Source organism: Nicotiana tabacum, chromosome 17 (assembly GCF_000715075.1).
Source record: "Nicotiana tabacum cultivar K326 chromosome 17, ASM71507v2, whole genome shotgun sequence".
In the NCBI taxonomy this organism is placed as follows: domain Eukaryota; kingdom Viridiplantae; phylum Streptophyta; class Magnoliopsida; order Solanales; family Solanaceae; genus Nicotiana; species Nicotiana tabacum.
The window spans coordinates 105,265,488-105,292,455 of NC_134096.1; the positions used below are offsets into that span (position 1 = coordinate 105,265,488).

The window sequence follows — 26,968 nt, forward strand, 5'->3', positions numbered from 1 at the left end:
CTTTCCTACGGGAAGTCTACAATCCATTTTCTAAACATCAAAACTAAAATCCAGAAATGAAAAACACGAAGAAGAAAGAAAAAAATCTCAATAAAATTTGAAACCCAAATGTCAAAATAAAAGAAAAATCACTTTTGCTTTAGTTTTCTCATCTTCAAATTTAGTCCTTTGTAAATCAGAAAAAATGAGTCGATTTGATCGGGTTAATTCACCAGAAAATATTTTTGGCCGAAAAAGAATTGTGACGCTCATATCTATACTCAGATTGTTGGCACATGTATTTTTTCTTAAAATTAGAAGGTGATTTAGGAGTAGCTTAATTAGTTATTTGCATCGTATTTAGTGAAAAATAATCTTAATGCTTGACTTATTGAGGAGAAAAGAAGGGGGAGAGGAAGGGGGGAAAGAACTGAAAAGTTGGAAGAGAATTAGTTAGGGAGAGGAAGATGAAAGGGAAGGGGAAAAGAGGGACGAGAATTATGAAAAAGAAGAACAAACGTGGAAAAGGGAGGTGGGGGATGGGAAGAACAAGGTGGAACTCGCATGATTTTTCATTTTCTTTCTTTTACTTTTTGTCTTATCTTTTCATTTTTAATTCTATTTATGTTTTAGTATATTTTTTACATAAAAAACTGAATTCACGCTCCTAATTTGCGTGAATTACACACAACATTGTCATATCATATATGATATTGCCACATAAGCATAGTCAACGGTCAAAAGTATTTATTGATGTGGGAATAGTTGAGTTGGGGTGTTCAAATGGAAAAGCACAAAGTTTCTGTACCGAATTGACAATTGAGTACAAGTTTAAGTGGCCCGGAGACCATTTTGCCTTAATTTTTTATAAGCGGGGTAACTAGATTTTTAAAAAGGATAAATATGTAATTTGACTTTTAACTTTAAGGGTTCATGCTTTATTTTTAAATGTGTGTGTGTGTGTGTGTGTGTGTATTAGATGTATTGGATCGAGCCGGGTTGGGTCATTCTAATTTTAAGAAAAAAAATATAAAATTGACAGGTGAGTTGAAACTAATTGCATTCGCTAGCCAAATATTATATAAAATATGTATATAATACACATATAGAAAAAAATATATTTTATCGGCAATTAATTTTGGAAGCGGCTAATAATATATATTTCTCCTATTTTAATTGAGTTATTATTTATTAGACAGAAAATAATAATAATAAAAAAATGAATTAAGAAAATACTATCGGAAAGTTGTGTTTTTTGGTCACAGTGATTTTTGTGTGAGAAAATATAGTTATATGATTTTGGTGAAAAAAATCATAATTATATGACCATTTGTGACATATACACTATATTTTGAGGTATTGGGACATTTAATTGATGCTTTCCAGGAGGTTAGGACAGACAAAATGTTTTTGCTTCTATGGTTTCTATTGAAAATTTCCAACCTTTGTTTTTCATATTCTTTAGACTATTTAACAAGAGAAAGTGTTTAACCTTCTACAATTAGGGTAGCTGAGAGGGTCAGATTATAATGTGGTTAATCAAACAAATGATCACATGGAAGTCTCACTAAGGATTAGTCTCAGTTTCTATTTGCTATGCAATCTACGAGCGTCCTCCTGGATCCCCTGTCATTGATCTTTCTCAAACAAGAATGGCATTCATTCTACGACTAGAAAAGTAAAAGAATGCATAACATTCAAAGTAAATTAAGCATGTATGTTAGTAGCAATTCTAATGACAAGAGTAAAAGTGGAGCAGGTTTCATAATGTGGCAATCATGGATCAAAAGCGAAGGATAATGCCAATGCCAATGCCAGAGGATTGGCTTCCTCACAGAGGCAAACAGCTAATAGTACTGAAGAGTCAATATAGCCTTGTGATTTTGTCTCATCACCCTATTATCTTTGCCACGAATGAACGACTATTTTGTCCAGGACAGCTGATGAGTTAATTGAAGCTTATCAGTTCAAGAATATAAATATCGGAAACAACCTTTCTACCTCACACAAGGTAAGGATAAGGCTTGTGTACACTACCCTTCCCATACCCCATTAGTGGGATCACACGGGATATGTTGCTGTTGTTGTTGTGCACAGCTGATGAGTTAATTGAATCTAATCAGTTAGAAAATGTAAGTACAGCAATTCAATATTGGAGCTAATTTATTTATGTTCCTGTTAAAAATTACTAGGTCTTTACCTGGATCGCTGATACCTGCAAAATTTGCCCAGGTTGGTCTATCAAGTTCCAGAACACAATGATCTTGGCACACAGAAAGCAAGGTATTATTTCAGGCTTCTAAATTCTTTCCATTTTGTTTTGGCTAAAACAGATTGTCCACTCTATGATGCTTCCATATAGGAGCTTGTAGCCATCTCCTCATGTAAACTGGATTCATATCCCTTCTGGCACAGCGGCAAAAATTAGTGTTATAAACTATAAATACAACACCTGAATCCATGTTTGGAGAACTTTTTATCAACTGTCTGTGATACTTGCTTATTTGCTTAAATGTGTTGGAAATGATTTCCATATCTCCCCCATTTTGCTTTAGAAAGTTGAAACATAGACACAATATTCTGATTCTCCATAGGATCACAAACAGAACTTGACACGTATGGAGATTCAGCAAAATGCTTCTCACGTATGGACGCCAGTGATCAATATAGTTTTATTTGAATATCGTGAACAACAGACATGAATCGGTGATACTAAGAAAGATTGAATCATTGCACAAGAACTATCAATCAATTCCAAAAATAGTTACGGCCACAATATAAATGACATATACTATAACTTAATTTAGAAAGTCTTTCTGATTAATTGCAGCAAATTCTTTCTCTATCTTTTGTCTTGACAAGTTATTTTAGAATATAGTACTACGGCTTTCTTGATCAGTCCTGCTCGCTCATCATGCCATGCTTCACTGTAATTGTGTTCGACAAAGATTTAGGAAAAAGAAAAAAGGCAAAAAAAGATGAATGAAATATAGCTATAAAATAGAAAATATGACAAGTAGAAAACTGCTTCAGAAATTGACCATAGATGAACTTATCCTTTTGGCGTCTACATCGAATTTGTTTTGGTACAAATGTCATATTTTCATATTCAGTCATCCCTTATTTTTACTGCTCCTTTATAACATGACCCTTTTATTACATGAATCCACCCCTTCCCCTCTCCCCCCACACCAAGTAACATTATTAAACAATGTACAACTACTATAATTAACCATTATACCAAAGGTAATATGTAATATAAAAATAATCCGTGCAACTTGTTGGGATTAAAAAATTGGTGAATGTGAAATGGAGGGAAGAAAGTGGAGGGAAAATGAGTTCCCTTTTGCTTTGGAAAAGAGCAAGTGTCCCTCATTGGTGGTGGAAAAACAAGTGAATGTGCTTATATTGAGAAAACACTTCTTTTGGTGTTAAATGAGTTAGAAAGAAAGTCATTGTCGCTTGCTCAGCTTCGGATTTGGTCAAAGATCCTTTGATTGATTAATCTTTTTGGACAATTTTTTTTTTAATTATTTAATTAATTAACGAAAATTCAACCCAGAATAACCCAAGACCCGCAACGCAACCCGGTCCGTTTTTTTCCCGGATTATTTTAAATCCTTTTTTCCGGAATATTTCAAACGAGAAATGTTCCCACCTGTTTCAACAGCCATGACTGTTTCTGAAAGGTTGCAAATCTTTTCATAAACAGTGCCAGAAAATGGCTATAAATATGCCTTGATCCCAGAATCTTTCCTTACGAAATTTTCTGAGCTCTTCTCCTTCTTCTGCACAATTAAAATTCTAGTGTGGTTTACAGCCTTCAATGATTCGCTGTTTCACCGGCGTTTTTAGTACCAACACTCTGGTGAGTTAAATCGTTCTATCCTAGGAGTAGGATAATATTCCAGCACCTCAGGTACTTGAAGGGAATAATTTTCTTAAGGACACACTGTGCATTCAGTGGGCTCGATTTAATTCCGAAATTATTTTTTAGATTCTGGTTGATTATTTCGACATTCTGTTGCTGCTAATTTCTATTTTCTGTTTCAGAAAAATCTATTGTTTCATTATCTATTATAGTAATATAGATTCGATAATAACTTACTGTTGGTTGAATCTAAGTCAAGTAAAAAATGTCTTCACTGAAACATCACTTCATCTTTATTAATTATTATTATTATCATTATTATATCAAGAGAATAGCTTTAGCAATGGTATAAATTTATCTGAGGAGTAAGCATGATTTCTGCTGTTTTTTTTTTTTTTTTTTAAGGTGACAATATCAAGGGTATACAGCCAAAGCATCCCACCTACACTCTACATAAAGGCTACAACTCCAGCAGATTTGACAATTTGATAAATTGAAAGGCCAACAAGTACCAATATTAAATAAAAACTGCCAATATACATTAAATCCAAATCTTTAGTCTGTAAGTTGTATCTGAAATTGACCCCAAACCAAAAGTACTAAGCAGCCTCACCACCACATGTGGGCTCTTCTATTATTTCCCTTTCACTTCAACCTAAAGACTTAAAGAAACCATAAACATGAATCATGGAAAAACTTTCCCACATTAAAAAAAATAATATAAACAAATAAAGAGCTACTACTGGTCCTATTTAGTTTCAGAACTAAAGTAGGTGCTTTATAGTTAAAAAAAAAAAAAAAGTATTCTAATTTTGAGCCAAAAGAAGATCTGTTTTTTGTTCTGGTTTCCAATAAACAAAAGGGAACCAGATGACTGTAATTTTATATAAATAATTAAAAAAAACCTTTTTTCCTTCTTTATTCACTTTTTATATTTTTCTTAATTATTTGACTATCCAGAAATAGTTTTGCAGCAAAATAAAGATATTTAACTAATTTTGATCTATTACAATTTTCAATTGTTCAACTGTTTTTCAAAACTAAATCTACACACATTGGCTTCCACTTCTCCTGCTTGAGGTCTTTTTTATCATTAGGAAACAGAGCTTCCAAGAATCTCATTAAATACAACTTTTTCTATAAAAAGGTACACCAAAGAATCCCTTACATGTGATCCTCCCCAAAAAATAATCATCCACAGAAAAAACACTCCTCTGCAAAACATACTGCCCTCCACAATGAACTACTACTTTTTTATTAAACAAAGAAAAGACTTCTGCTAAAGAACTAACTTAATTGTACCTGAATCAATGAATAATAAAACAAACACAAGGCAATACCAAATAAAACATGCACATTCTTGTCCAATATACTTGTCTGTGCTCCAGGAAATCTTATTGTGTTTGCTCCACTTGCCTGTGTCGCATTCACCACCTGAGTCGTTTTATTGCTTAACGTCTTGCTGCATTTTTAGTAATTTATAGCTTGTAAATAAAAAAAGCTAAAAACCAAGACATTGAAAACCTACTATGCTTTTACAGCTAAATAGCATAGGGAAATGAGAAAGACAAGGACAAATGGCATGGGAATGAAAAGGACCAAAATTATGCTCACCTTCCTGGAAATATACAACTCCCGTGACCTGCAAATATTCCCCACAAAGGAAAGACACAAGTTCAGAGTTTCAGCTAATAATTTAGAATAGACTTCACTAAAAACATGAAACAAGTGGAGCCATAGACTTGCTGGTTAAAGATATAAACAACAAGATGAAAGTTCTCTATTCTAAGTAAGGGCTTAAAAAGCCACAACATAGGCTGGTTAAGTTTAACTCCATAAAAAGACATGCATTCTTGTGGTTCTATATCCAAGTTGGAGCCACGGTCAATGCTATTATTAATATGTTTCTTCTTCTTTTTCTATAAATAAAGGCTTAGACAAAATGTAAGGAATCATCTAGTATATTTTGTATTTGATGGGATTTGAACCATGGTCACCTATGATTTTTTTCACCTACTTCATTGATAGTTAAGTCAATGCGACATCCCATGCAACTATGTTCCTATTTTATATAATTGAATATTCAATACACTTCAATTTGTGTGTCCACTAACAATAACTATGAAAAACTTTTCCCCACCATCCAATTTTGAATGAGGCGCTTGTGGCTCTATATCCAAGTGCGCACCAAAGATCCATTGTGGGTCTGCAAAGCACTAGCTCATTAATTATTTGGTAGAATGCGACATTTGTGATTACAGTGTCAAGGTATCAACCTAAAAAGGTCATCAAACTTTCTGTTGTTGATAGTTCATCAAATAGTTTACACCATAATGTTGAACATAACATAGTTGGGGACAAAATGCTTAAATCACCTGACAACGAATCATCCATTTTCAGCTCTCATTGTTAACAAACTAATTGTAGCTCATAAATCCATAACTAAAACTTCAAGATTTCATTTTTAATGCAACGAACTAATCTTTTCTTGAAATAGCAAGAAAAAAGAATATACTCCATATAGAGACTAAGCTTATGATAGACTTACTTGGATCAGATGTGGTGATCATAGCCACTCCCTTGAAGTCACAAGAACCAGGAGATGTCCCTGCCTTCTGATAATAGCTATCAAATGCATATGAAGCATGATTCTTCACATCATTAGGTTGATAACAACTCTCCCCTGGCTGAATTTCGGAGCAATTCGCCCTCCCCGGTCCACAAGCCCAATCCAAAGCAGCTTGCAATGTCCTCTTATCAACCCCATCCATCGCTATGCAATACGTTTGATTAGTGGTATCATTAGCTAAGAATGTACCACTTCCAGACACATGAAGCAAGTAAACGGGCGTCGAATTCCCATGAAACAGCCCCCAATTCGCCTCGGACACAGGGGGTGACCTCAAATCCTCATTGAACAACTCATATATGTACACACTAGAAGTAATTTCCGGATGCAACGGTGTACCACTACGATCAATAATATGCTTAATTAAATTGGAGTTATAAGTATCAGCATTGTCAATTGTAGCATAAGGCTCTTTAGAATCCCCCTTCGAAGGCCACCCTGATTCAGTAACAAGAACTACCACATCTGTAACATTGAGATTTTTCATTGAAAAATATACTGAATCAATCATTGCATCAAGCACATTGGTATAATGAAGCAAAGTATTAGGATCCACCATCTCTTTAGAAGGTGTCAAGGGCTTAAACAGAGAGTTGTCTAAAGGAACAACCCCTTTATTCTGCATAAAAACATAGTAAGGGTACAAATTCATCATCAAAGGTGACTGTGTTCTTGAACAAAACTGCAATAACTGAGAAAGGACTGAGCTCATGGACTGATTGAAAAAAGCCTGAGAAGGTGGAAAAGGATCAAGAATAATGGAAGCAGAATTTGGGGTTGAAATCTTGATTTGGGTATGTAAATTTGCAGCCACTAAAGCACTATAAAGTGACTCAATTGCTGGCATAAGCAAAGGAGCTGAACTTGGTACAGTGGTCAAGATTTCATCTCCAACTGCAATTGCTGTGATAAGAGTTTCAGGGTAATAGGCTGCTACATTGCGCCCAATCCAGGCAGCTGCAGTAGTATTAGAAGAACCAATAGCAAGAATTTGGTTATTAGGTACGCTAATAATGACTCTGATTTTGGTCTTGGCTAATGCTTTGAGCATATCAGGGTCAGCATCAAAAAGCCTTATGTGTGTTATCTTCTGTAATTGCAGAAAAGCAACTAAGTCTGAAGGTGATAGAAAATTGGAAACATCGGTACCTATGTTCACTCCCACATATGGCTCATCTTTATCTTGCTGCACTTTTATTTCTGCAACACATTCAGACACCATATTCATAAGACAAAACATAAAAACCAAGAAACACCAAAAAAAGTAAAAACATGGGATTGGTTCATGTGTTTACCTGGTACAAAACTGGAAATTGATGTGAAGCAGCAGCAGCAAAAGACAACAAAGAAGAAGAAGAAGAAGAAAAGAGGGAGCTTTTTAGTATTTGCCATTAAAGAGAAGGTTGAGGTTTTCTTGTATCATCTTCTGTTTCAGGGTCAGGTAAGGATTGCATTATCTTGGGAAAATTTTGTAATTAGTAAGGAGCGTTTTGACTTAGCAAGATCTATAAATTTGGAGCAAGGCAATAGGCATAAGAAGAAAGCATTGATAATTCTTGAAAGTAAAATACACTTTAAGGAAGCTTTGGTGTCATTATTTTATTTTACCTGCAATGCTAGATCATTGTTGGATTTGATGTTATGTGAGGTGAAATGACAATAATGACCTTGTGAACCGACAAGAAAATTGAAGGAAAGATTAAAAGAAATGACAAGTCTCTGCAATTTTTGGAGCACTTTCTTTTTTCCATGATGGGTTTGGTACAAAAGTTTGATTGTTGGAACAGTAATACGGGTGGTTTGGTTGAAAGGGTAACAAAAATAATTTCAGCATAAATTTTACATAAAATAATAAAGTTTTTAGTTGAAAATTTTAAGAGAAGTAGTTTTCACAAGTCACATATTAATGCTACATTTAGTAGGCTGAATAATTTATTTTTCACATAACAAATGAAGTATATAGTCTGATGTATTCAATAATACCAATTACATTAAGTTATGCGAAATCCATATGTTATCTTATGCAACATAGAATTTGAGTAAGAATATTGTATACGGTCGAAATAGATTTCGGCCTCCGTACGTTTGATCGAGTTCGAATGGTAAGCGATCGAAGTGAGAGTTCGAGACGAATTCCGAGGATAGTACAAATAAACCTCGAGTTCCAAGACCGATCGAGGAATCGGCTCGCTATTATTATCAAGCCCATGACCAAATCGAACCGCAAGGCAAATAGAAGGTTGTCAGAGATGCACAGACCGATTGACACTCACCTCAAATGTCGAACTCAAACTCAAGGCCGAGGGCTCGACCCAATACCGAGCTCGAGCTAGTATCGAGCTCGCAGACAGGATCCGTTGCAACCGCACTAGGGAAGAGAACCTTGGCAGAAATCGAGGAATAAACAATTCATTATGGGTTCTCCACTATATATGTTTTATTATAAATAAAGTAGGATCCATCTACTATAAAGGGGAATCCTTGTAAGTACAAGCAGGTTCATACATTGTAAGAAAAGACTACTTCTATTTATTGAAGAATAAAGCTCTTAAGCCTGTTTTACTCAGCATACTAGAGGCTGTTTCCAAATGACGAGTCTGGGGAGGGTAGTGTGTACGCAGACCTTACCCCTACCCTGGGGTAGAGAGGCTGTTTCCAAATGACCCTCGGCATCCTTCCCTCCAAGAACTCCCCACCTTGCTCTTAGGGTGACTCGAACTCACAACCTCTTGGTTGGAAGTGTAGGGTGCTTACCATCAGAGCAATCCACCTTGTGTTTAGAGTAAACAATTTCTATTAATTTCATGTATTACTTATTATTTATGATATAATAATTTTATATAATTATCAATTACGTAATAATTCATTCTTGATTACTTGTCGAATGTGTGAACCAAACAATTCTTAATGTGTAAAATAGTTGTGAAGATAAAATGCTTCAACTTGGAAGTAAAGACAAGATTTTTCCTGAACTCTAGGCTACTTCTTGAATTCCTGGGATGCTTCTCAAATTCCAGGCTGGCAATCAGAGACCTGACTTTTCCCTTGTGTAATGACTGAATTACCCCAGCAAACTGTATTCAGTTCATTTGAAAAGGTGAAAAAAAGAATGAAAAAGTAAAAAGGTTGAAAATAAAACAAGTGGACGGAGACGCATGCGTGGCTGACGCAAGAGAGAACCGTAAGACAAGTCAAGAGCTATTTTTATTGAAGAAAGAAACGTATATTTGGACCTTTATTTACAGCCCTTGTTTTTCAAGGAGAAGAAAATAAAAATTAAATTAAATTAAATTTAGGGAAAAGAAAGAAAAAAAAGCTTAATTTCATTGAAGAATTGGGTCCATTAAAGTGACGTATAGAAAGAAAAAGAATATTAGTTTAGTTACAATATATTATTATGTACGAGGAATTCGAATAATACAAGTTTAAAAATAAACGTTCCACTAATACAAACTGAAATTAGGCATGTCAACCTAGTTTTAGCTTTGTAAAAGTTTATCGAAAATTGAGATATAGACAATACAATTGAGCTCAGGGTGAGCTCTAATGGAGGAAAACAGTAAAGGTCCCAATTCTCAAGAGAACCTTCTAGAGGAAGACCCACACGTGAATAAGGAAAATGAATCTTCAAAATTTATTGACTGTATGTGGCTTCCTATGTACTTCCTCCGTTCACTTTTACTTGACAAATATACTAAAAATAAATTTTTATTTTTACTTATCATTTTATGCATATCAAGAAAAAATAATTTTTTTTCCATGTTATACTCACAATATTTATTACTCATTTCAAATCATTTTCTCAAATCCAATAAAATATGCATCAATTAATATGGGCATCATGGTAAATTATGCACTTCATTTATTATTTCTTAAGGGGCGTGGAAAGTCAAAATATGCCAAATAAAAGTGAACGGAAAAAGTATATACAATACTTTAGTAATACAGCTCTATGCCAGCTAGCACTAACTAACCTTCCTAACCTTTGCTAACTATTAACTGCTATTACAAGACTAGCATACTTTTCAAGAAAGTAACCATACAGAAGGTGGAAGGGAGGAAGTCACTGACAACTTGCTAAGAAGATTGGAATGTTTGGCCCCAGTCAAAGATTTGGTGAAGATATCAGCCAATTGGTCACGAGTGGAGATGTGATGCAGAGAGATGAGCCCTTCTTTCAACTTGTCGCGCACAAAATGAAAGTCTACCTCAATATGTTTCGTGCGCTCATGAAAAACGGGATTTCTGGCAATATGGAGAGCTACCTGACTATCACAAAAAATAGGTACAGGAAGAGATAAAAGAACATTCAACTCAGTAAGCAATCTGATCAACCAAACCAATTCTCCCACCACCTTCCTACAAGACTTGTACTCTGCTTCTGCTGATGAAAGGGAAAATGTGGATTGCTTTTTAGACTTCCAACTGATTGGACTGTCACCAAAGAGAATAATGTAATCACTAACAGACTTCCTAGACTCAGGGCATGCTGCCCAGTCTAAGTCACATAATGCTTTCACAGTATAATCCAAACTATTGCTCATGAAGATCCCTAGATCAGGACATCCTTTTAAATACCTTAGCACATGGACACCAGCTTTCAAGTAAGAATCTCTGGGACTTTGCATATACCGGCTTAAGTGTTGGACACTATAAGCAATGTCAGGTTTTGTATTAGTGAGGAAATTCAACTTGCCAATAAGCTTTCTATAATGTGTGGGACCAGTCAGGAGACTGCCCTCATCAGGCTTCAGTTTGAGTGATGGATCAAGAGGTGAGCACAAGGAAGAGTAAGACATACAATCATATTCAGAGAGTAAGTCCACGATGAACTTATTTTGAATGATCAATACTCCAGTTGGCATATAAAGAATCTGCAGCCCTAGGAAGTAGTGCAACCTACCAAGATCTTTGATTTTGAATGTCTCATGCAGAAAACTTTTAAGGGACTCAATTTCTTCCAAGTGTGATCCAGTGAGAAGAACATCATCCACATAAACTGCTACAAACACCATAGAAGCATCGGGCTTCTTGTGGAAGAGGGAATAATCAAACATAGAGTGTTCATAACCCCTAAAACATAGTTCCTCAGTCAACCTACTAGCCTGCTTTAAACCATATAGGGATTTATTCAATTTACACACTAGACCTAGCTTGTCTACAAGTAAATCTGGAGGCACTTGCATATACACTTCTTCATGTAGATCACCATGAAGGAATGTATTATTAATATCAAACTGGCAGATCTCCCATCCCTTCTTAATAGCAGTCCCTATCAAGGCCCTCAGTGTACCCCTTCACAACAAATCTTGTCTTGTATCTCTCAATACTCACATCTGCCTTATGTTTGATTTTGTACACCCACTTACACCCTATTGCCTTTTTTCCAACAGGTAAGGGTACCAAATCCCAAGTATGGTTGGCATGAAGAGCCTCAAACTCTTTATTCGTTGCAGCCTGCTAAACAGAAACTGCTTCTGCTTCCCCATAAGAACTAGGTTCACAATCATGTGATATGACCTGTATCATCTGCTGACTCTTAGTGGTTAGAGTGTTAAGAGAAATAGGATACAACTCAGGTGTAAGAGAACTGAAAGAAAAAGAAGATGAATTGTAAGAGTTATTGTGATAGAGCTGGACATTGGGAAGGGAGACAACATAATCTTTCAGGTATGTACGAAGCTAATGTGTCCTAGGTGGTCTGGTGTTATGTGTCCTAGGTGGTCTAGTTGGTTCTGGAGGAAAGGAATGAGAGTGTTGGTTGAAATCAGATGGAGGAGGACTACTGGGATTAGAAGTGCCTACCACAGTGATCCTGAATGAGTGAAATAGGGGAAGAAGGAATGAAGGGTTCAGGACTAGGTTGATCATCTTCAGGGCTAGGTTGATCATTCCTGGGAGTGAGTGTGGGTGATAATGGACTATTGTGTCTAGGTGATGAATCATATGTAATCACTGGGTTAACAAATATAGAAACTTTCTCCGGTGTAGTCAATTTTGATATAGGAAAGGAGGAGGAAATATAAGGATTGAAAAAGCGAGGGGCAGACTTAGGATACAGACTAAAAGGGAAAATGTTCTCAAAGAACTTTACATGTCTAGAGACATGAATTCTCTTTGTGACTAGATCTAAAACTTTGTAACCTTTGGTTCCAAAAGGGTAAGCAACAAACACATGAGGTGTAGCCCTAGGCTCAAACTTATCCTTGTGAGTTTTTAGGATAGTTGGAAAACAGAGACAACCAAAGCTCCTAAGATGAGAATAATTGGGCCCTTTCCATGCAACACTTTAAATGGACACTTGTTTTTGAGGCAAGAGGATGGTAATCTATTTATGAGGTATGTGGATGTGAGAATACACTCTCCCCAATTGTCACGACCCCAAATTCCCTCTGTAGGATGTCGTGATGGTACCTAGTCTCTAAGACTAGGTAAGCCTAACAATTTGCGGAATAACTGAATATAAATCTGAAATTAAATCCTTAACAGTTGAATAAATAAGAACAGCAAATTAAACAAATACAACTCCCAAAACCCGGTAGAGATAAGTCACAAGCTTTTAAGAATTTATTCTAGGTGTCTCTGTGCATCAGAATCTAAAGAGAATAAGGGAAAACAACATAATAGGGATAGAGGGGGACTCCAAGCTCTGCAGACACTGTCAGATATACCTTGAAGTCTCCGCGAACGGCTAGCTCACTGATACCTGGTCTGATAGGAAGTACCTGAATCTGCATAAAAAGATGTGTGCAAGCGTAGTATGAGTACACCATAGCAGTACCCAGTAAGTGTTAGGCCTAACCTGGGTAGAGTAGTGACGAGCTCAGGTCAGACACTACTGGAAATAATAAAAGACAAGGTAAAAGTTTAACAATATAATAATAATAAAGACAATGGGAATAATTCAAGTAAGTAATATGTCACAATTCAACTACATAGAATAAGGGCAAATAATAACTCACGGAAGGAAAACATGAATTTATAAATTTAAAGAAAAGACAAATAACCAAAAGCAAGTTTAATAATGTGAATTTTTGAGTTTTGAACATCGAATTGGAGCTGGATTTGAGTGAAACTAGTATGGTTGGACTCGTAATTGAATGAGTTGTTGGATTTTGTAAATTTTGTCTGGTTTCGAGGTGCGGGCCCGAGTTGAGCTTTTGGCCGATTTTGGGCTTTTGATTCGAGATTTGATCTTTTTCGATCGGGATTGGTTCTTTTAACATTGTTTGATGTACTTGACTCATTTTTGGTTAGTTTCGAGTCATTCGGAGGTCGGAACGGGTGTGATGGCATCTTTGGAGCATCGCTTGGCTTGCTCGGCATTGGTATTGGCTTGTTCGAGGTAAGTAACTCTTCTAAACTTAGTGCTGAGGGTATAAAACCCCGTAATACATGTTATGTGATCGGTATTGAGGTGACACACATACTAGGTGACGGGCTTGCACCATATGCACCATATGAATTGGGACTCTATTGCTTCTATGGCACTGTATAGTAGTCCTACTTTGTTGATGTCCGTGTTTTCACCATGTGATAAAGTAATTGAGTTGTCAATCATATTAGATATCATGTTTAGGCTTTATGATGATACTTCTAGGACCCATAGTGGTCGTTTCTTGCTGTCATTTCACTGATTTCATTGATATTTCATACTCAGTCATATTCATGCATTCATATCATATCTCAGTCTCAGTTGTTATTTATTGATACATCATATCATTGTTGTCAGGCTAGTTTCATGACATTGTGAGCCCGTGAGTGAGACTGGAGAGATTGATGACTGAGTGAGGCCGGGGGCCTATTTGTGAGAATATTGATACTATAACACGTGAGTTGTCCGTGCGGATCCAGATATTGATACTATAGCACGTGAGTTATCCGTGCATCACGTGAGTTATCCGTGCATCACGTGATTTGTCCGTGCAGCATATGATTTGTCCCTGCAGATCCATATATTGATATTATGGCACGTGAGTTGTTCGTGCAGCACGTGACTTGTCCATGTGGATTATAGCGCTTGGGCTGTAGGAGCCCCTCCGGAGTCTGCACACCCTCAGTGAGCGCAATCTACTATATATATCTGGATTGGGTTACACGCCGCAACTGGCCTTATGGTCATATGTGGATCGGGTTGCACGTTGCAGCAGGTATTGTACAATACTGGGTGATTGAGTATGCTGAGCATTGAGCATAATGAGAGGGAATCCGAGACAGTGAGATTGAGTACTCTGAGAGTGTGAGTACATGAGCTCATCATTGAGATGCATTGCATTTGACATGCGTACTTAAGATACATGTATAGAGATACATTTCCTTCTGCTACCCAGTTTTGGTGGCATTTATGATTTTACCTATATCTTGACATGTAGGCATAGAGACGTACTTTCCTCATGCTATCTGAAAATGAAACATCTTATTATTGAAAGGAGTTTTGGGAAAAATCATAGTTTTCAAACTTACTCGTATTTTGGCATTTTCGGTAAAAGATTTGGGTCTTCACTGAGATACTTGAAAAGAAATGCCTATTTTCTGGAACTGTGAACGAACTAAGCGTTTTATTTCTAAGATACCTCTTTTATTACTTGTACTATGCTGTTATAAACTGTTGTGGAATATTGGTGTTGGACCCGACATTCATGTTAGCTCGTCACTACTTTCAACCTAAGGTTAGGTTTGTTACTTACTGAGTACATGGGGTCGGTTGTACTCATACTACACTTCTGTACCTTACGTGCAGATATTGACTGTTGATGTTGCTGTGATAGACGGGAGCCGGAATTGAAGATGTACCTGCGTTTCGGTTGTAGCTGCCTCTTGTTCATGGTAGCCTTAGATCTATGAAACTCTGTTTATGTACTTTTCAAACAGATGATGTATTTACTTCATTTCAGCCTTGTAAGCTCTATTCTTAGAAGATCATGATTTGTACTACCAGTCCTTAGGAAATGTATAAGAATCAGATAATTTCTTTACATAACTATCTTATTAAATATCATTGGAGTTGGATAGTTGTTAATTGGCTTACTTAGCGGGTTGGGTTAGGTGTCATCACGACTAGTTGGATTTTGGGTCGTAACAACATTTTGCATCGAAGCTATAGTTATATTTCGTATTTCTTTAGCCATAACATCAAGTTGTACTTGAGAAGATGTAGTAGAATCAACTTGGTGAACAACAGATGATTTTCTTCTTTCCAAACTATCAGAGGGCCACTGATTAGCATCTTCGGATAATTCATCAGCAATTGTAACTATCTTCTCTTGAGTCTTCTTCATAAAGGGGCCCCCAACTGCATTGCTCAATATTCTACGCGAGGTCGGTGTCAATCTATCCCAAAAATCCTGGAGTTGCATCCAGAGTTCAGTTCCGCTATGTTGACACCTCCTAACTATCTCCTTAAACCTCTCCCATGCTTCAAAAACAGTTTCATTCTCTTTCTGGCAGAAGTTATGGATTTCTCTTCTAAACTTGACCGTCTTAGATAAGGATAAATATTTATCAAGAAATTTTCTGGTCATTTCCTCCCATGTTTTAATTGATCCATTTGGCAAGCTTCGAAGCCACTTCTTTGCATCATCTTTAAGTGAAAAGGGGAATGCCCTTAAATACACTACATCTTGTGACACCCCATTGTATTGAAAGGTGTTCATAATCTCTTCGAAGTCCATCAGATGTGTGTTTGGATCTTCGTTCATCCTCCCTCTGAAAACACCGATGTTTTGGATGGTTTGAAGCAAACCTTGCTTCAGCTCGAAATTATTGGCTGCAATTGGAGGTGGTCTAACACTTGACAATCCTTGATTGTAGATTGGTCTGGCATAGTCATCCAATGCTCTACCAAGCCTTGGTACCGCATTCTCGCACTGGTCTTCAATCAAGGGTCAATTTAGATTGAATCTTCGACCCCTATTGTCTTCGACAGTTTCCTCAGTAGCTCTTTGGGCTGCCTCAGCAGCTATCCTTACAACTGCCTCTACCTCATTGTTATCATTATTAGCCATATGTTCTTGGGTTGAAGGTTGGCCCAAGAACCTTACGGTGAACTCTTTCTCCTTCCTCAGTTGCCGCAGGTTTTTTCCAATTCTGGATTGTAAGGTATTACTTCTTTACAAGAAGATCGTGTCATACACTACAGACTTAACCTGTTGCCCTGCACACAGAGGAGAAACCCGTGAAGAAAAAATAAAATAAAATAAAATAAAAATAAATTCCTGAATTAGCACTACAAACTATTTTAAAAGCTATCGATTGCCAATCCCCGGCAACGACGCCATTTGACGAGAGCAAAACACACACTTAAATTTTGCTCGCTAGTTAAAGATAGTATAGTATAATATCGTCTCCACAGAGATTGGATTTAAACAGTATTCTCGTAGTTTGTAGCTAGATTTCTATTTAGGAGGATCAACAGTTGAGGTTTATATAATTAATAATCTAAAATCTACAGCTATTGACTAATGACAATCGCAACAAAAGTAAGCAAGAGAGTTATCAATGTGAGAATAAAATATGGGTTGATAAGATATGTGCAAGATAATTGTTCGGGATCTAACTCTAGATAATTCACTGCTAATGTTCAAGTGAATCTCTCGAATTCACTTAATTCTCAATACAATTATTTAGTAGAAACTCCTCTCTTGATTAAGTCTCAACCTCACAATATGAACTGATTTAAGCTCGGTGAAAATATGCAAGAATTCGTAATGGATTGGTCTTTAGGAGAATATTTTTCGATTATCCTTCTAACTAGGTTTAATCAAGGATTCAACTAGCCTCTTTCAATTACTTAGAAGAATCTATGAACTCAACCAACAATATAGTGCAAATATATCACAAGTTATGCCCATTTTGATTACAAGAGCAAGTGAACATAGGTGCAACAATTGAGTCTTCCAAAAATGATTCAAATACATAAAAATAGAGTTATAATCCACAAACAACCATCAATACACCAAATCCATCAAAATCCAAAAGGTTCTACTCCATAAACATGGAGAAGTTCTTCACAATTGAAACAAAAATAGAGAAAAACATAAATACAATCCAAACCCGGATCTTGAGTGATGAAGGAAGGATGGATCCTTGTGCTCTTGTTTCTCCCACTTTTTATTAGCTTCCTTAGGTCTAAGGTATGTCCAAAAGTCCAGAAATGGTATTTTTCCAGTGTATTTAACTATCCCCCAAATAAACCCCGGATAAAAATACCCTTTCTAGCGGAATTGGGAACATACTCTAACATATTTGCTCTGCCATGCCGCATGATGCGCCACACCATGCGACCCGCTTGTGGTAATTTCCAGAACACTTCGAAAAATACATTTTGGGCACATTTTACACAGTCGCGCCGCCCCATGCGGCGCGACTGTGTAGTTTTCTCAGAGTAAGTTCGTTTCTCCAATTTTTGACATCCGAACTTGGTACTCGACCCCCGAACGAGATCCCGATTTAATCCCTTAGGCTTCTACTCAGACTTCAAAGATTCAAATAGCTCGAATTTGCTGCGCAACATCTAAATAACCAGGAATCATTCCTACATGGTATAAAACACACAATAAGTATAAAACACTACTAATTAAAGCTCAACATCAGTAAAATGCAGTGAATTAGAGTGCCATAAGTGACTAAAACACAGGTTTCTAGACTACCATCAATTGCCATACCAAAACTGTTACCTTGGCGATGCCAGAGTTGCCTAGATTGGAGTGGAAAGGGTTCGTCTGTCAGTGCATCTAGTCGGGTTATCTCCTTTCTAAAGGCTCGACACATGGTCGAGAAGAGGTGACTGCCTTATCTCGCTTATGTTCGGGATCCTAATGTAGAGACTCCATCGATTGATTCAGTGTCCGTGGTCCAGGAGTTCTTCGATGTGTTTCCTTCTGATCTTCCAAACATGTCACCAGATCATGATATTGATTTCTGTATTGATTTGGCACCCGGTACCCAGCCTATATCTATCCCACCGTACCGCATGGCCCCAAAAGAGTTGAAGGAGTTGAAGTAACATCTTGAGGATTTGCTAGCGTAGGGGTTCGTCAGACCGAGTGTGTCGCCTTGGGGTGCACCGGTGTTATTTGTGAAGAAAAAAGATGGGACTATGCGGATGTGCGTTGATTACTGGCAGTAAAACAAAGTTACCATTAAGAACAAGTACCCGTTGCCGCATATTGATGATTTATTTTACAAGTTGCAGAGTGCTAGGGTGTTCTCCAAGATCGACTTGAGATCGGGGTATCGCATCAATTGAAGATTCGGGATTCGAATGTTCTGAAGACGGCTTTCCAAACTAGATATGGCCATTATGAGTTTCTAGTGATGTCCTTCAGTTTGACTAACGCCCCGACGACGTTTATGGATGTGATGAACCGGGTGTTCAGGCCATATATCGATTCGTTTGTCATTGTCTTCTTTGATGACATTTTGATATACTCATATAGCATGGAGGAGTAGGAGCAACATTTAAGAGTGGTGCTTCAGACCTTGTGGGAACATAAGCTATATGCTAAGTTCTCCAACTGTGAGTTCTGGTTAGATTCTGTGGCATTCTTGGGACATGTTGTATCAGACAAGGGTATTAAGGTTGATCCCAAGAAGATCGAGGTAGTTCATAGTTCGCCTCGTCCTACCTCAACGACCAAGATCAGGAGCTTCTTGGGGTTAGCAGGTTATTATCGCCGGTTTGTGGAGGGCTTCTTATCTATTGTAGCACCTTTGACTAGATTGACCTAGAAGGGTGCTCCATTCCGATGGTCCAATGATTACTAGGCGAGTTTTCAGAAGCTCAAGACCGTATGACTATAATGTCGGTGTTAGTGTTGCCTTCTGGTTCAGGGATGTATATTGTGTATTGCGACGCTTCACGCATTGGCTTAGGTTGTGTATTGTTGCGGGAGGGGTGAGTTATTGCATATGATTCACGTTAGTTGAAGCCCCATGAGAAGAATTACCCTGCACATGATTTGGAGTTGCCCGCGATTGTTCATGCTCTTAAAATCTGGAGGCATTATCTTTATGGGATGTCCTGTGAGGTTTACACCGATCATCGCAGCTTGCAACACTTGTTCAAGCATAGGGATCTCAATTTGAGGCAGTGCAGGTGGCGTAAGTTACTAAAAGACTATGATAACATCATCCTTTATCATCCAGGCAAAGCGAATATAGTTGCGGATGCCTTGAGCAGAAAGGTAGAGAGTATGGACAGTTTGGCCTTCATTTCAGTAGAGGAGAGGCCATTAGCTTTGGATATTCAGTCCTTGGCTAATAGACTTATGAGGTTGGATATTTTAGAGTCTAGCTGAGTTCTTGGATGCGTCGTCGCTCAGTCTTCACTATTCGAGCAGATCAAGGCTCGCCAGTTTGATGATTCACACTTGTTGGTTCTCAGAGAGACGGTAGTACAGGGTGGTGCCAAGGAGGTTACTCTCGGTGAGGATGGTGTTCTGTGACTCCAGGGTCGTATATGTGTTCCCAATATTGATGGCTTGAGGGAGAAGATCCTATATGTGGCACACAGTTCTTGGTATTTTATTCATCTAGGTGCTACGTAGATGTATCGTGACCTGAGGCAGAATTATTGGTGGCGGCAGATGAATAAGGACATAGTTGCGTATATAGCGAGGTTCCTTAATTGCCAACATGTTAAGTACGAGCATCAGAGGTCGGGTGGCCTACTTCAACAAATGACTATACCTGAGTGAAAATGGGAGCGCATTACTATGGACTTCATAGTTGGGTTGCCGCGGACCTTGCGGAATTTTGATGCAGTTTGGGTCATTGTTGACAGGTTGATCAAGTCGGCACACTTCATTCCAGTTGTGACCACGTATTCTTCAGAGAGGTTGGCCCATATTTATATTCAGGAGATTGTTCAATTGCATGGTGTGCATGTCTCCATTATATCAGATAGAGGCCCTCAGTTTACTTCACATTTCTGGAGAGCAGTACAGAGTGAGTTAGGGACCCGGGTAGATCTCAGCACAACCTTTCATCCGCAGACCGACGGGAAATCGGAGCGGATAGTTCAGATTTTGGAGGATATGCTCAGAGCATGTGTGATTGACTTCAGAGGGCAGTGAGTTCGATTCTTGCCTTTGGCCGAGTTTTCTTACAATAATAGTTATCAGTCCAAAATTAAGATGGTTCCATTTGAGGCATTATATGGTCGACGATGTCGTTCTCCCATCGGATGGTTTGAGCCCGGTGAGGCTAAGTTATATGGTACTGATTTGGTGAAGGATGCCTTGGAAAAGGTAAAGTTCATTCAGGAGCGACTTCGCACAACACAGTCCAGACAGAAGAGTTACACGGATCAGAAGGCGAGTGATTTATCATTTATGGTGGGCGAGAAAGTTCTCTTGAATGTCTCGCTGATGAAGGGGATCATGAGGTTCGAAAAGAAAGGCAAGTTAAGCCCAAGGTTTATAGGTTCGTTCTAGGTGTTGAGACGAGTTGAGGAGGTTGCTTATGGGCTTGCTTTGCCTCCCAGTCTATCGGGAGTTCATCCGATTTTCCATATGTCTATGCTCCGGAAGTATCATGCAGACAGGTTGCATGTGTTGGACTACAACACGGTTTAGTTAGATGAGAGCCTGGGTTATGAGGAGGAGCCAGTTGCCATTGTTGACAGACATGTTTGCCAGTTGAGGTCCAAGAAGATTTCAGCAGTAAAGGTTCAGTGGAGGGGTCAACCAGTCGAGGAGGCAACTTGGGAGATCGAGGAGGACATGCAGAACATATATCCACACTTGTTCAACACTCCAGGTATGATTCTAGACCCGTTCAAGGACGAACATTTGTTTAAGAGGTGGAGAATGTAATGACCCGACCGGTCATTTTACTTTCTAGGTCCTCGTTCCCCTAAATTAGACTTCCCGTATGTGCTTTTACTGTTTCATGATCTCACGACCCCAAATTCCCTCCATAGAATATTGTGATGGCACCTAGTCTCTAAGACTAGGTAAGCCTAACAATTTGCGGAATAACTGAATATAAATATGAAATTAAATCCTTAACAGTTGAATAAATAAGAACTGCAAATTAAACAAATACAACTCCCAAAACCTGGTAGAGATAAGTCATAAACTTCTAAGAATTTATTCTAGGTGTATCTGTACATCAGAATCTAAAGAGAATAAGGGAAAATAACATAATAGGGATAGAGGGGGACTCTGAGGTCTGCGGACGCTGGCAGATATACTTTGAAGTCTCCGCGAATGGCTAGCTCACTGATACCTGGTCTGATAGAAAGTACCTGGATCTGCACAAAAGGATATGTAGAAGCGTAGTATGAGTATACCACAATGGTACCCAATAAGTGCCAGGCCTAACCTCGGTAGAGTAGTGACGAGGTCAGGTCAGACCCTACTGGAAATAATAAAAGACAGGGTGAAAGTTTAATAATAATAATAATAATAATAATAATAATAATAATAATAATAATAATAATAATAATAATAATAATAATAATAATAATAATAATAATAATAATAATAGACAATGGGAATAATTCAAGTAAGTAGTATGTCACAATTCAACTACACAGAATAAGGGCAATTAATACCTCACGGAAGGAAAACATGAATTTATAAATTTAAAGAAAACACAAATATCCAAAAGCAAGTGCAACCATAGAGAAATATCAACAAGGGCACTCCCGAGGTACCGCCTCGTAGTCCCAAAATATAAATAAATTCACAATATCTCATTTTCTTATATCACCGTGGGAGCCTTCACATTTAATTTTTAAAGAAATTATTTTTCCCGAAATAGCATCATACGATTTAGCCACCCTTATCACACTGTATGACTTCTAGTAGTTTCCCTACTAGCCACACGTATCAAGCCACCCTTATCTCACCGCGTGCGTTTCAACACCCAGACCTTATACCACCACATGCGTATCAATATCACAATTTGCACCTCAAGTGCCCAAATATTTTAACTTGCCCAAATAAATCAACAACAATATTATTGTCTACAATAAGGAGCCCACGACTCAATCACAATGAATACAAAACCTCACAAAATATTCGGGAGTGAATAACTCAACAAAAATAATATTTCACAAATTTAACACTTTGCCTCAATACTAAATTTTTATGTCAAATACTTCATATTAATAATAATTCAATTAAGAAATTCAACATCCAAATAATGAGCACAAAATAAAAAAAATAAAGTTTCAACTAAACAGGTAAAGCAATTAGCAGAAAAAGGTAAGACAAATATAAAATATAAAAATAGACTAATGATGATGAACATAACCGGGTAAAATAATTTAATTAATATGTAACAAAGATCTACACAATTTAAAACCAGATTTTTCCACATTTATCTCGTGTACACACTCGTCACCTCGCGTACACGACTTTTAACACATCACAATTATCATATCAATACAAATCCTAAGAAAAATTTCCCCTACACAAGGTTAGACAAGTCACTTACCTCAAACACACTCAATTAGTCAGTAAAAATGCCTTCCCCTCGATTTTCCGACTCCGATCGGCTCGAATCTAGTCATAATTAATTCGATTCAGTCAATACAAATTATAGGAATAAATTCCATATGAAAATATAAATTTTCCAACAAAATCTGAAATGTAATCGAAAAATCGCCCACGGGGCCCATGTCTCGGACCCGACAAAAGTTATAAAATATGAACGCCCATTCAACCATGAGTCCAACCATAGCAAAATTACTAAATTCCGACATCAACTCGATTTTCAAATCGTCAAATCTAAATTTCAAATCCCTAGGCCCAAATCCTCGAATTTCACCTCAAAAACATGCAAGTTAGTCGAAATACTCGATGATAATTCAATATTATTGACTAAAAATGATCACAAGTGACTTACCTCAAGTTTTTTCATGAATTCTTGCTCAAATATCGCCCAACCCGTACTTGAAATGTCTAAAAATGAGAAAAATATCGGAACCCCTCTGTTTAACAATGCTAGTGTTTCCGCATCTGCGGTCTCGCAGATGCGAGGGTGGAGGTCTCTTCTGCGGTTGGCTCGCTTCTGTGGACAAGAGTCCGCTTCTGCAAAGAAGCGTCCGCTTCTGCGGTCCAAGGCCCCTTAGCCCAGGCCACATCTGCTACCATTGCGTCGCTTCTGCGGTCGCGCTTCTGCGACGACTCTCCGCTTCTGCGATGCCAGGGTCAAAACAAGTCCATCCCATGTTTACACGCCTTTGATGGACTTCGTGAAGACGTTCCGGGACCTTTTCCAGCAATATACCACTTTCCGAAAGCACTTTCTTCGAAATCAACTCGGCATAGTACCGTTCCTGGCGTTCCAATGACAAGAACTGGTGTTGGTCATAGTAGTCCTCCTCTTCCAAAGGGTTGTCCTTCGCGAATTCATCGGAGTTAGAGCTCATTTTCAGCTTACGGTACATGTAAATAAAGTATTGGAGTGAAAACATGGTATGGTTATACAACACATTACAAAATGATTCAAATATGGTCAAGAAAAGATTGGACAATCAAACCCCAGCCTTAGAAAAAATTTCAGATTTTCAAATCTGCAGAGCACAGCTCTCTAATGTCGCAATTGCGACATTTCCTTCGCAATTGCTAAGGCAACAGAGATTTACAGAGTCCGCAATTGTGAGCTCATCTTCGTAAATGCGAAGGTTGCTAGGCCTGAGTGTTTTCGCAATTGCAACCACCTTTTCGCAAATGCGAAGAGGCCATCGCAATTTCGATCTTGTCGTCCCCAGCCAAGCTTCTCTCAGAGAATAGTCCCAAGCCCTAAAAGTTTTCGAACAAAAGCACACTTTTAGATAACCCAATCCATTGTTAATCACACAAACATGCAATAAACCTCACACACAACCACGAGTTGAAGAAATTTCAATGATTCGGCCAAGAATCTTATTCGGGCCTTTCATCGATCACATAAGAAGCACATGAAATCACTTATATTTTAACAAAGCCATGGGTACTCAGACTTCCCCATTTTTGAAGCAAAGAAATAAGCTCACACTCTCAACCAACCTCACCCAAAAATGACAACACGATTCTTGTTGTTTTTCAAACAATTTTTGCATAGAAAAAGAAGAATTAATTTAAGCCCTAGTATTTGAGAGCACAAGGAGAGAAGAATAAGAATAAGAAGAAGATGATGATGCAATACAACATAAATAGCAGAAAGATTAAGCCTTCATACCTTAATGCTTGCAATTAAGAGTGAAAATGGTGGAACTTGAGAGTTAGGAGAGTGAGGAAGATGAAGGTTTGAGAGCCCCAAATGTTTTTTTTTTTAAAACTTTTTTTCAAAATGGAACACAGTTACCCGTTTAAGGCCCCTGATGTCGCATTTGTGACCCATTCTTCGCAATTGCAAACTTTAAAAATTCATCAGAGGTCGCAAATGCAACCTAGTCCTCAGTTTTGCGATGGGTCAAAGTTCAAAAATGCGAACCTTTATTCGCAAATGCGAACACTGAGCTTCTGCAATTCAGCAGCTACTGGTTTTAGATCTCCAGTCACCCCGACCTGCTCAAATCAACTCCAAAAATTCTAAAACATAGCAGATTAGTCAAAAATAATATACTAAGCTATTCTAAAAAAGGAAATTTCAAAAACGACTAAAATTTTTGTAAATGATGGGTTGCCTCCCACCAAACGCCGCATTTAACGTCGTAGCACGACGTGAATTAACTTTACCACTTTTCTCGCCACTTGGACGATATGAATTGGGCACCTAACTTGGACTCAAGCTTGTGACCATGAGCGATGGGGGTGGTAAATAGATGATCAAGCCAAACTTTAATTTCTTTATTTTGCATTTCTTGCCTTCTTGTTCCTTCAAATTGTAAAATGTATGGCCTTTGCCTTTCCTCCTTGAAATCCCTTATTGACTCGTGTAGTTCAATTTTCATATCACCACACAATTTCAATGTTGAAAAATGCTTGAAATGTGACACCAAACCTCCAAATTTCAATTCTTTCTGGATTTTGACATCCTCTTGTTCCCCCAGATTAGAGTCAAGTTCAACCATATTCTCAACTACACCGGTTGACTCTATTTCCATATATTTCTTGGCATCACCAACAAGTATGAAGTCGGTTGAAGGATGTTCAATTCTTGATTCCTCAAAATAAAGCTCACTTTCTTCCTCGGAGTTGGATTCTTCTTTACCTCTTTCCACACTTTCAAATTGATAGGCATAATGAGCCTTAATCAATGATTTCATTTGATCTTCCGAAGTGCGTATAGTCTCATTATTTAGATTTAGTGCTTGTTTTAAGTCCTCGAGTGCCAATCTTTGCTTCTCCTCATTTTTAAGAATGGCCTCCAACATGAGCATCATCCTCTCATTTTGAGCATTTGAGAGTTCTTCTTGGTTTTGATCAAGTGCCAAAGAAGGATTTTTGACTTCAACCTCTAAGGAAGGTTCTTGGCTATCATTCACTTCCGAGGCTTTTTGGAACTCTAAATCTTCAAGCATTTCTCCCATTTGTAAATTCAACCTTTTAAGCGCCAAGTCATTTTGGAGACTATTTTTCAAAAGCTCCTCGAAGGTACTTTGCTCTTTCTTTCCTCCTTCAAGTAGGCTGTTACACCTCATATTTTCATACGTAAAAGTATGCCATAAGTAAATTGATGAAAGCTCGGGAATGAGATATTACATCCCGCATTTTCGTACGTTAAAGTTTCGTCATAAGTTAATCGACGTAAGTTTGTGAATGAGATTATTTTGAGATTATAAGCATTATGCTATTTCAAACAAGTGATAAGTAAATTCCTGAAGGTGAGAGGGTAAGCAAATTGAAGGAAATAAGTTTCGTCGAAATTTGATATTTTGGAATAAAATACGGCCCGAGCTAAAATATCCGGTATTTATGGACTAGTACCCTACACGGTACCATATGGCCATGATAGTAAGGTGTATAAGGTGTGTTAAAAGTGAGTAGTATTATAAGTAATTTGAGATAATTCTTAATTATGTGGGTAATTGATTAAATATTGGATTAGTGAGGGATTAATAATTTAATTAAGGAAAAGGGGGTGAATTATTTGGATAAGATTAAGGGCCACCAACGTGGAAGTCCATGAGTTGGATAAAAGACCTAAAATATGACTCTTGAATTAGGTTGAAATGTGGCATAAGTTGGACATTGTTTGGCCTAGTCATACTTATCAAAGTGGGGCCCACACCACCAAGACATAAAGACTTCTCTATGTCACAAAATGTAGATACTTATATCTTTTAAGTGATGGATGAGTTTCAGCAATAAAATTCATAAAAGATAGTGATCTAATTCACACAAAATGGAGATGCTTGCATCAAAATCTCCAAGAATCGGATCTTCAACAAAGGAATTAGTATGAAGTTAGACTGCGTAATAGCAACGGGATTTGCAATTCTAAGAGAGCACGGTACAATCTTTCTCAAGAATATCATACGGATTTTTTCCTACTTCAATCCGTCGTCACGTGTTTTCGCATAAGACATGTGTTAAAGGGATTGTCAAGAG

The 26,968-nt window shown here is 37.6% G+C and overlaps 1 protein-coding gene and 1 non-coding gene across 2 annotated transcripts; one reads left to right on the forward strand and one right to left on the reverse strand.

The window, feature by feature from the left end:
* Positions 1–4,905: 4,905 nt before the first annotated feature.
* LOC107827041 (glucan endo-1,3-beta-glucosidase 1) lies at positions 4,906–8,075 on the reverse strand. Its single transcript, XM_016654099.2, has 4 exons — positions 7,775–8,075; positions 6,399–7,679; positions 5,465–5,492; positions 4,906–5,312 (listed from the first exon to the last, which is right to left on the reverse strand). Exons 1-4 carry the CDS (start codon positions 7,869–7,871, stop codon positions 5,138–5,140), a joined length of 1,581 nt encoding a protein of 526 aa, XP_016509585.1. The 5' UTR covers positions 7,872–8,075; the 3' UTR covers positions 4,906–5,137.
* Positions 8,076–15,848: 7,773 nt separating this feature from the next.
* On the forward strand, positions 15,849–15,952 carry LOC142172212 (small nucleolar RNA R71). The gene has a single exon (XR_012701587.1). It is a non-coding gene; the product is annotated as a small nucleolar RNA R71 (small nucleolar RNA).
* The last annotated feature ends 11,016 nt before the right edge of the window (positions 15,953–26,968 follow it).

What these genes read in the sequence shown, in the direction of transcription:
- LOC107827041 (XM_016654099.2), bottom strand. Translation starts at nt 7,871, where the DNA reads ATGGCAAATACTAAAAAGCTCCCTCTTTTCTTCTTCTTCTTCTTCTTT. An exon ending in GATCACCACATCTGATCCAA is followed by an intron (nt 5,493 to 6,398) that starts GTAAGTCTATCA and finishes GAATATTTGCAG; the next exon opens with GTCACGGGAGTTGTATATTT. An exon ending in AGTTGTATATTTCCAGGAAG is followed by an intron (nt 5,313 to 5,464) that starts GTGAGCATAATT and finishes CTAAAAATGCAG; the next exon opens with CAAGACGTTAAGCAATAAAA.